The following is an 11,674-nucleotide window of genomic DNA, read 5'->3' on the forward strand; positions in this document are numbered from 1 at the left end:
AGTTTGATTCAGACGAAATACGCAGGGCAGGTGATATGTATGTCTGACGTGCGAAAATCTTGCCGTTCTTAGCCTATGCGAAACGCCAGTTTACATCTTTTTTTCTAGCAATGGCCATGTTTAGCAGCTTCTTGAGCTGCGGGCAGAGGTGCTTATTTATGTAGACAGACTGCTTAGCAGGAAATACGATCTCATTTGTAGTGAGCTTGTGCTACCTGGCCTTATCAAGAACTACATCGCGTTTAGCCCTGCTGTGGAAAACCACAACTATGTTGGGATCAGAGTCAGAATTTCGCGCCGAAATTCGGTGGCAGACTTCAATGTCCTCTTTTTAACTCCTTAACCTTAACCTAAAGTCCTTAACCTCCGAACTTTGAGCAGCGTACACCGTTCCGCGGTTCAAACCTTGGACAGGGATTGCAGATCACGTACTCCGTACGTGGGGCGGAAGAGTAAAACGCTCAACGGTGCGTCCGCGCACGGAAAAAATTGGTGGGCGTGTCACAGCTGCCCAAACGCTGCGCCGCTCAGATCAATCGCCGCGCGGCGCAGACCATCCGGTTGCAGAACGAGCGCAAGGCGACCCCGCAGTATATACCGTCGCGAGGGAAACGTAGAGACGCTACACGTACGATCGACTCAAACGAGACGATGAAATGATGATGATGAAAAATTTCATTTTTTCCTCATTAAGGGGAAGGGACAACGGGATAGAGGGTGGGGGGAAGGTCTGCTGGGAAACACATCGTCCAACGGGGACGCTGCTACCGTACGAAACACTGTTTTAAACCGAAGCTTTCTTTGCCCATACCTTCCCATGGTCTGGCGTGCCGTTGTCGTCTGTATCGCCGAGTAAAATGCGGCGATGCCGGAGACAGGTTAACAGAAAGTTGGGTCGATGCCGGATCAAAACTGGGCTAATCACAAAGAGTGTGCAATCAAAAGTGGTTACTATAGGCTGGCCAAGCCTGACACCAGTGCACTATACTCGCCGTCGTGAGGGTTTTTAACGTGTTTTGAAACACAGGTCAATCCCGTAGGCAGTGCCATAAGAGGAGTTCTTGGGCCGATCCTGATTTGGCATCGCACTATACAGTCACTCGGGTGGGGCATGTGGTCCTCGCTTCCTTGCCCCATTCTTCGGGTTCGGCGTCGGTGTTTCGCCGAGTAGACATAGCGGGGGGTCTGCTCTCACACAGCTGATATGCGGGGAAGCACGAAGAACAGTTGTGATGCTGTATATGGCGAATAAGCATTCGGGTAGTAGAGCTCGTTCATATATGCGGCACGAACGGCGTTCATGTAAATCACTGCGACCATATATAAAGGACACTTACCAAGGTCTCGACCGGAAGTGCATTTGGTCATGCCTTTCCAATGCGAGTAGACGCGTCAAACGTCAAGCGTTACGTTCCGTACTTTTCGGTACATTAACCCGTACTTGCAAATCTATCTGCAGCGCGAGACCAACAGCGTCTCGGTTTTGAAAGCGCGATGGAAGCCGTCGAGAAGTTTCGCGTCCACCAAGTGGTGTCCGCACAATATTTATTTCTACAACTGGCCATACCTGTTATTAATTTCCTCAAACGGCGATACTACATTTGCGAACAATCCATGTGTGCTATAGTATCGCAAAAATGAAAGGGCGCGTGAGCAAGCGACGCTCTCAAAAAAGAAATTCAGTTTCTCGATATACCGCAGTAGCTACGCGGATTGTCTGTTTGGATTAAGCGGTGGACTTTGTCACATGTCACAAGCCCAACATCAAAGCCTTTTAGCTAGAGGAATACGCATATGTCTAGGAGTTCCACGAGCGACTTCTAGCTGTCTTGTAATAGCTGAGGCTCGACAATCACCGTTTCCAGTTATGAGAACTACAAAAACAATTCCGCCATTATCTCCGTCTTCAAACACAGCATAAAAACCACCCATTGGCTCTATGCATAATGAAACGAGATAGAAGTAAAGTATGTTCATAAAGAAATTCGATAAAATCTTCATATATTGCCAAGAAATTAATTTTGGAACTCAGACGTCGCATACACTCCATGGCTGCTTACAATTAAAAAATCGAATTTTCAGTAGACGGAATATTCAGGAAAAGATACATGTTCATTCAAGCTGCTCAACAACTAGCGCTTTACCAGAGATATATGCGGTATTCAGGATACAGACACGGCTATACAGATGGCTCCAGTACAGCAACCTCTTCAACTTCAGCATTCATTATACAGCACCTCAATAAACAAGAATCATTTATCTCGTGCGACTTCGTCCACAACGGCTGAACTATTCGCAATCCTATGTGCGATAAAATTTATAACGTCAGTAAGAGATGGCGCAAAAATGGATAAATTTAAACGATTCACAGGTGGCTCTAACATCACTCTGCAGCACAAAAGGAAAAACAATCAGTGATAGTGTAACATACTAAACACTTAAAGACCTCACGAAGGCAAGCCAAGCGAAGCATGAAATAGCATTCCAGTGGATACTGGGGCATTGTAACATTCCTGGCAACACAGCAGTCAATGAAGCAGTACGACAAGCACACCTCAAGGTTGATGTGGTTCCGCTCCCAATATCAAAGAATTAATTACGCTGCATTATAAGCGCAACGTCTTTCAATATGTGTAGAAATACCTGGTTTAACCAGAATTCTAAGGGCTCGGTCTTGCATCATATTGATTCGTTTATTGAATTCAAATTTTCATTGTCATTAGACAGAAATATGGAAACACTTATTCATCGATTAAGGCTTAGGCACTGCTTACACAAAACATTTCTTAGATAAAATTGGCTGTGCGGAAACCCCTGAATGTGATTGTGGGTTTGTAGATGAAGGTATACATCACCTCCTTCTAGGTTGTCCACATTACGACATACCAAGACGCCGACTTAAATCAGCCTTAATTACACTACACCACAGACCTTTCAGTTTAAAGAAACTTTTGGGTCCTTGGCCAACAACGGTTTTGCCGAAGAGTGCTTTAATAGCATTAAAAACTTTTCTCGAAGACAGCGGCATTGTTGGCCGTTATTAACGCTTTTAATGTTCCTTTCATCTCAATGTCGCTGTATGTATGTATGTTTTTGTGGATTATGTAATGTTGACTGTTCTGTTGTGACTATATGTGTTAATGCATTTACACGATGTATGCACCACCCGCTGACTAGAGACTGCATTATTAGGTGACAGTATCATTTGTATTTTTGAGGCTTTCTTCTACAGAACTGTGAAGTCATTTAACTTGTATATTGCATGTACCATGTATTCCTTAGGGCATAGTGTTGCTGTGAAAAACTTGCTTGACAAGTTCTGGTGCTTGTACGAAACGGTTACATGATATATAATCTTGAAGCCTGTATGTTGTAGGCTAGACCCATTCAAGAGCTAAGGAGTAGCCGGCGCCTTAAATTGTGCGCCAACATCTCCTTATATGATATCAATTAAAAAAAGCGATGGTGCGTGAACAGTTCTACTGTATGCGCGTATGAACCTATTCTTTTGTTGTGCTGATCTCCGTTGAGTCGATGTAGAGGATGTTCCAACTATTATACAAAGGCGCATAATTTTACGCAAACAGGGCCATGTACATTTTTACAGTCGAGTTGAGCACCCACCAGTAATATTTTAGTGGCTGGCCATCAGCTACATAATTATGATTGATTACCTAACTCGTCAATTACAATTCTACTTACAAAGTTATCAATAAATAAGTTGCAGAAAATTATAGGAAACATCGGATTGGAATGGTTTTCCGCAAGACAATAATTGTCGGCAGAGAAAGAAAATCCGCGGAATAAGAAGTGAGAAAGGAAGAGAGAGAGAAGGCAGGGATGTTAACCAGACGAGTGTCTGGTTGGCTACCCTATACGCTGGGGGACGGGAAAGGAGCAGTAGAAAGATGAGAAGAAAAGGAAGAAAAAGACGCGGTGAATTCGCGCACGCGCGGAATAAGAAAGATGACATATGACTAATCACTCACACGCACGAGAAAGTAGCGCCCTCAGACAGGCACTGGGAATTGTTCACAGCCAACCCAATTTCTAAGGTCTTAGCTATTTTCGAGGAGAAGCAGAACAATTAACACAAAAGCGGCGACTACGGCCCTCGAAGCGACAAACGCCAGTACGGACTATTGCACGAGCTGAAGTCACATTTTTGAGCACGAAAATGCTCATTCATGTAATTGTGCTTAGTATAGAAGGGGGTGCAGGTGGAGAGAGGGACCTGGGTGGAGACGCAACGAAAGCAGCTTGGAAAGCAAGGCAATTCAATGGAAATTCAACGAAGCCGCTCGGACTACAATGAAATACATTTCGAAATCAATGGATACTCGATTGAAGTCACGTGTTCAGGCAAGCGGCGGAACAAAATAAAATAATTTACGGCGGCAGTGGGTTTCGTTTCAAACTTGGAGAAATAAATAGATGGTTTTCGTTCCTGCTAGAATGAAGGAAAATACATTTGATTTGAAACCAGGGATGTAAGAACTCCATAGCGTTATTCGTAACCCCATTACATTGAAGTTTATTATTTATGTAAGGAGAACAGGAACGCTGAGTACAGTGTAACAGAAATATTTATTTTAATTAGCTGAAAAATAATTGTGCGCCCGAGACCCTGTAGTTTTTAAGAGAAGGCGCTGGAGTGAAGTTGTTACGTTAGCACGCCGTTCAAAGAAGCACATGTTCCTTATTTAGCCCTAGCCTCTTGTTCATAATAGCAGTGACATAGTAAACTTTTCAGTTACACGGATCGCACCGTAAGTTTTCTACCGGTCGGACATGTTGGCAAAGAAGTTTAAAGAGGCATCGGCTTTGTTCATAATGCAAAACATATGCACAGACTGTGTCACGGGGTTGAGTAATCGTCGAAATAAGGCAAGAAGGCGTTTAGATAATGCTACGAAAGAACAATAGCGAAGAGTGCGAATAACGCGAGGAAGTGGAATCGCTTATTTTAGCGTTTAGATTACGCATACATCGTGGTCACGCGCACTTTACAATCGTCACTGGCACATCTGTCATTGCATGAAAATAAACAAAGTTGCACAGCAGCTGCGGCGACAGATGAAGAAAACTCCTCCTTGTCGTCTGCTTCCACGTGCCCCAATTTTCTATGTTATCTTCCGCTCTTCATTTTTCGACCCATCCAATGGCGCATTGTATCGGGTCTGCTCTTCCGCCATGGGCACAACGAGCAGTTCTGTGCATCGTCGCATTAAATCCGTGCTGCATGCCGAGGCTGGCTCAGGCTGCCACTATCGCGCGCCGCAGGAAATTAGCGTCGCTTTCCAAACAAAAGGTGACGTCGCGAATACGCGGAGCTACCTACCGTTAGCATCGTTGCATGGGCGAAATGAACGACGTACTTTACAGGACGACATGAGGGAATCAGCTTGCGCTCGCGGTCAGCTCACTCGATCACAATAGAGGCGTGAGGTTTCGCCACAAACAAAACCTATCTGCCGAAGATTGTTGTTTGCAATGGCAAAAAGCTAAACAGAGGTGGAGGGCGGAGAATGATGGTGCGCAATTCTTTTTCTTGGCCTAAACCCTAGGATACTTTCCTGGTGAAGCCCTGCGTCACAGCCGTTATATATATATATATATATAACGTGTGTGCGTGTGTGTGTTTTGCTTTTCTACTTACTTTCCATAGCTCTTTATAGATAGAAACATAGGGTTAGCGAGCCCAAATAATAGCCTCGGCGGCACTGCGCATACACAGAACGTGGGCTCGGCTTGGGGCGTTTTGTACTCCCCCGAAACCGACAGCGTCCGCTATATCATTTAAGTCCACTACTTCAAAAAATTCACTGCAGTGGCGTCGATACACATTGTGTGCGTGTTGTGTTGGTTTGATGCAGACGAATCTACAGGGCCTCGCATGGCGTTGCAAATTTTTTCGCGCAAAAGAGGAAGAGTCTGTTATAGTTCACTGCACAGAAACTGCAATTAATTTCCACGGGGTGCTGTTGGTTGCGTGGATATTTCGGTGTGCTCCCGCTTGCGCGTTTCCTAAACATTTACTGCTTGTGAAAAAGTGTTGGTCATGTCTTAAAGCAACATCTCATTAACGTCCAAGCTAAATTAACTTTTACGTTACCGCTGCTTTCCCAAACAAAAGCGGTATGACGCAACACTATTTTCTGAAAGGAAAGCTACGTTGAAGGACTTGGTTGAAGGGTTACAGGTACGATAATCAGCTCCACGATACTGTTAGGCGTCCTCTCTAAGTGTGACAAGCACTGCACTTACCGATATAGGAACACCGCGCGCCGGTTATTCCCGTTGCCCTGTCTGGTTCACGTCGGCTCCAGCTTTCCAAGTGCTGCACGGTTATGTTGGAAGCCGAAGACACTAGGCAATATAAGCTATTCGGTGCGCAGGGGACTAGCGGGGCCGAAAGAAACAACGAATTACGCAGAAAGAGACCAACTCCAGTGGAACGGGAGCGCTGCTACGGGAAGGAAGTTCTTGGACCGCCGCCAAGAGGGACCAGAGAGAAAGCTTTCTGTGCCCTGGTCAAGGAAAAATGATAGGCACTTGAATGGACGGGTGTCGTGAGCGCAAGTAATGGAACGAGCGGCCCTCTAAGAAGAGCACGTATTAGACGGCGATCACAATATCCGCGACGATAAAAGTTAAAAGCAAATGTAGCGAGGACATTTCTGGAAAAGCTTCCAGGGCGCGATGATCGGCATTTTGTTTACATGAGTGAAATGGGCGATTGCTTGGGCACACAATCACTGAGTTCACATTGGTCACACAGTTCTCGCTGTCACGTTATGCCTTCACGCGCCGTTTTGTACGATTTGCACTGTTAATGTGCCCTGTTAGCTAGTACCTTAAACGCCGCAACGCAGAAAAATACAATACGTGTGATATTTATTTATGCGCTGTAGCATTGATCACGGATTGAAAATCCACCCATATCCACGCCTTACTTAATTATAAACAGTTACGCCAAATTCCGCTGTTTGGAACAAAGTATACCGGAAGGGGGCTGTAGTTGGTATTCCAGCGCGTCGTCTAGTAAACCACCAAATGAGGCAAATACTACACGAACGACGAACCTAAGCACTACAGCTTGAAGCTGAATATTCCGTGCCGATGTTTATATTTGAAATACTTTTTGAAATAATCTCCTGTATTTGTCGATCGTTAGCCCTTGTCTCGAGTAGTTCTATACTATAGAAGAAAAGGCACTAGTCGATTTGAAGCAACTATTTTCCCCTCAACAGATGAGAACGACGCGTTTCTTTGGTTAATTTGGCGCGAAACTGGAGCAGACAAAAAGTATATAGAGATAATTTCCGCGCAAAATATCGGATTTCACGTCTAACTGAACAAAAAATACGCCTTGTCTCCAATGTGATAACAATCTGCACAAAACCAACGTGCTGAATATCATTGGGAAGTTACGCATTTTAGGGTAATCTTTTGCAACAAGCTTCATTGTAAGTTACGTGAGCAGGGAAGTAAAAAGCAAGGTGTCAAGAACGAAGGTTTAACCACCCCTATTAACAACAACACACACACACACATACACAAAGAAGAAAAAGAAACAGGGGCGGGATAAAACAATTCTCACATTCCTTTTAAAATATAAAAGATGACACAGAACAATACCGGCTTTATGCTATATCATCGCATATGATCACATCGAAATAGTGAACATGGAGCGTATAAGCATATGCAAACGGAGTATCCCGCGATTTTCTAGCGATGCAGTAGATCTACGAAAGAAATAAGCGCATGCGCAACATGTAATACACTACACTACGCATGTAAATCCAAAATGAAGAAGGGGGCCGACTGTGGCATAAAGGTGACCAACATGGATAAGGTGCCTCAGCAAGACTGGTGAAGCACCCTATCCCTGTTTGTAGCTTTTATACCACAGTCTACGTACACGTAAGGTAATTAAATCAAATGGGGGCAAGAAAATTGAAACTATTCAGGGCTGGAAATGAACAAAGTGCATTCAATTCAGGCTTCAGTTCGGTGCCAACATGTCAATAAAGGAATCTGTGTTCGTCAAGATCCTCTGACAAAGGCAGTTCAGTTACAGAAGAGCAGGCTTTTCGAGCAGGCTTTTCGACGAGTTACCATTGGTAGAAAAAAAAAAAAAAAAAACTGGATCACATATTAGCTGAGGAAGCATGTAGGCCCGTTGCTAAATGGAACACGGATGACGTAAAAAGACATTTGCCAGCTGCACTCCGTCATGGCCGCCCGCGTTCTCATGTTTCGTTGCGCGAGGGGGACGAAAAGGTTCGCTTTATCATTTCCGTTACACTGTCAGCATTGCTCATTCTGGAGTCACACTCTTTGGCAGCCGCAGGAGAGAGAGAGACAGAGGAAAGGGGAAAGGCAGGGAGGTTAACCAGAGGGGAAGATACGGTTTGCTTCCCTACGCTGGGGAGAGAGGGGAGGGGGAGGTAAAGTGATAAAAAAGTAGAGATAAGGAAAGAAAGCAGCGTAGACATGCAATCACAGTCGGTCAATGTCACTGTCATAGCCGCAGGAAATCACAGGAGAAGAGTGCGCGATAAAGTTCTGATACATTGAACGCGGTAGTGTACGTTTGAATACTTCCAGTGTGTTTAATGTGTTAATATCCTCAAAAAGGCTGATGATGTTGATGATGATCCTCAATTTTGGGGCCTAAAATAATTTTAAAAGAAGAGAAAGAAGAAAAAGGAACCTCACTGAAACAAGGGGCAGGCGCGCCCTGATTTATGGAGAGTGGCGTTTGTTGCGCGTCTTTTGGTTGCTTCTGCAGTTAAAATTGTTTTTAGAAGTATTCTCAACAATGAATCGATCAATGAATGAATCAATCAATCAATGAATCAACCAATCAAACAATCAATCAATAAATGAATTATGTTAATTAAAGTGCCGAGGAACGATCTCGAAGGCCTTGGTGCTGGAGCCCTCGGCATAACAATGCACAGTAAAAACAGTTCATGCTCACACACCTACACACGCGCGCAAAATAATAATTTCGCGAATATAGATTTTAACAGAGCATAAAATCTGTATTCGCGACATTATTATTATTATTATTATTATTATTATTATTATTATTATTATTATTATTATTATTATTATTATTATTATTATTATTATTATTATTATTATTATTTACCGTGTCCAGGAACAGCCATGAGGTCTGAGTGCTGGTGCACACATACATTAAAAGAAGATAACATCAAAGGAATATTAGTAAGTAAAACAATGAATAAAAAGAACAATATTGAAAAGAATTGTTTACTTACAACAAGGCACAAGGTGAATGAATATAAAAGAAAAAGGAGGAGAAGGGCAGTTGAACAATATGTGAAACTATGACACAACAGCGCAAAGTTCAGAGAAGAACGATGACAGCTGGTTATGAAGAATATCAATATCATGAAAATAGGCATTATAAAAACTGTATTCTGTGGACGGTTGAGTGTTAGTTATGACAGGCAGGGACATGGAAAGGTCCGCGTTCTCTGGTGATCTTGCGCGGAATACGAAACACGATACAACTGAGGAGCTCGGGGCAGGTGAGGATACTGCGAAGGAGTTTGAAAAGAAACAGAAGGTCAGCGCAATTACGTCGGCAGCGAAGTAAGGGCAATGACAATCATTCAATGATGCTAGAACAAGGTCCAGTGTGCGTATTAGTAAAGCGATTATGATATGTGATAGAATGCACCTCGTTTTGTTTACTCTGTGTATTTTTACCATTTCAGCGTTCCCGAGCTTCAGGCACGTGGTCACATTACCAACCTTGAATTGCGACGTCACATATCTAGGACATGTGCTTACCACAAATTTTATAACGCTGCCTTCGATGTTCCAGCTATCTGACCAGTTCATCGCTTGTCCAGCCACACAAACCATCCGAGTGGTTTACCATTCCCCAGCGCAGAATGTTCCCTCCTTTTCTCTGACGACCGTGCATAACTGGAACGATCCACCTACAAGTGCCGTCCAACACTCCGATCCACACCAATTCAAGGCGGCACCGCAATCACAGTTACACTGTAATTAAAGCCCATCCCTCATAGAATACCTCAACTGGGGGCCTTTGAGGTATAATAAATAAATAAATAAATAAATAAATAAATAAATAAATAAATAAATAAACAGAAACGTTTTCTGGGGCCGATGTGTCTCTGTTAGATCTAGAAATGCCATTCCAGACGACCTAGGCATATATGAGTTGAGGAAGACAGATTGTTGCGTACAACTTGCGGAATTGTGTAGGAGAATTTAATTCGCTCGACAGTCTGCAAACCGGGCCAAGAGAGCGCATACCCCTCGTTGCAACGCGTTTAGTGTTGGCTGGAAAGTGAAAGATTGTATCAAAAATTACACCGAAATCTTTGATCTCTCAGACCTTACACGATGGTACAGAATCTACAGAATAAGGTAAAGAAATGCTTGCTGTTTTGCGTGTGAGTCATGACTTTGGTCGTGGCTTATAATAATAATAATAATAATAATAATAATAATAATAATAATAATAATAATAATAATAATAATAATAATACCTGACATCACACATACGCTTTCTTGTATCCAGGAGAAATATGTTTTAAACGGCAGTGTTTATTTATTTATATATTTATTTGTTTAGTTATATTTAACTTGATTGCACGAGAAGCAAAATTATCAATGTAAAGCGGCACACGTGATATTATGTCTTGCTTACGAAATAAAATATTTTTATGTGATCTTGAGCCTTCTTGCTTATATGTTTCAGCACGGTACCACCACTTTCACAGACATCAAATAAGAAATTTCAGACTGTCATTCGCTCATGCCGAACGAATTCAAGCGCAGCGAGCAACACAACACTCACATGACCGCAGCCGATGTGTTCCGCCGGCGCCGAAGTCGTCTGCAGCGGCAGCGTCGTCTGCTGCTGCCGCTGACACCGGTGATGTTCCCGTAGCCAGTGCGCCTGCAAGTGCGACAGAGTTGTAAACTTCACAGTGCAGTCCGGGCACAGGAAGGACGCGAATCTGTCGCCGGACAGCATGAAGGGACCAATCGGCGCGTTCGCCACGCTCAACGTCAGCCGAGGCGGTATTCGCCGCAGTGGCAAGCTGCGGGTAAAGGCATCGCGACGCTATTTGGCGGTTGTGCGCGGCGCCACAATAATGGAAAAAAATTGGCGGGCCGCGCGCGCAGCAGCTGAGAAGCGCCGCTGTTTCGCGACGACCGGGCGCCGCTCGGCGTGTAGCGGCGGTGCTTAAAACCCGCGATGAGCTGCAACGACACGAGCGGGAGCTCCGGTCGGCGGCGAAAGCAAAACGCCCATGCCGCGAAGGGCGTCCGATATCGAAGGGTTTCAACGAGCAGACAAGGCCGTGTACTGGAACCGCGCGGATGAGATTGGCCTGCGCCGGCAGTAAAAGGGTGATGCGTACTCATAAATTATACGTAACGTCGTCAATAATAAATTATGTTTTAAAGATCAGACTCTCCTCATTACAATATAAGTTGAGTCCCGTTAATTCGACCTTGGTTAATTCGGCATCTCGCTTAATTCGAACCCACTGAAAAGTCCGGGTAAGAAACCATATAATGTTATGGAAGAAAGACGCGTCTAGTTCAAATGCGAAAACACGCCGCTTCGGTTAATCCGACCCTCCTTGACCCC

The 11,674-nt window shown here is 44.1% G+C and overlaps 1 protein-coding gene across 3 annotated transcripts in view; it reads right to left on the reverse strand.

The window, feature by feature from the left end:
- The window catches only part of by (focal adhesion protein tensin), a 330,425-nt gene extending 319,273 nt beyond the window's left edge, over positions 1 to 11,152 (reverse strand). For 2 of the 3 annotated variants that reach the window (XM_050189880.3, XM_050189879.3), the window contains exon 1: positions 10,871 to 11,152. In XM_050189880.3, the coding sequence (XP_050045837.2) occupies positions 10,871 to 11,050 (180 nt within the window). In that variant the 5' untranslated portion in view covers positions 11,051 to 11,152. The remainder of the gene's footprint in view (positions 1 to 10,870) is intronic. The other variant, XM_050189883.3, reaches the window with a different exon arrangement.
- Positions 11,153 to 11,674: the final 522 nt, after the last annotated feature.

Source organism: Dermacentor andersoni, chromosome 2 (assembly GCF_023375885.2).
Source record: "Dermacentor andersoni chromosome 2, qqDerAnde1_hic_scaffold, whole genome shotgun sequence".
Lineage (NCBI taxonomy): Eukaryota > Metazoa > Arthropoda > Arachnida > Ixodida > Ixodidae > Dermacentor > Dermacentor andersoni.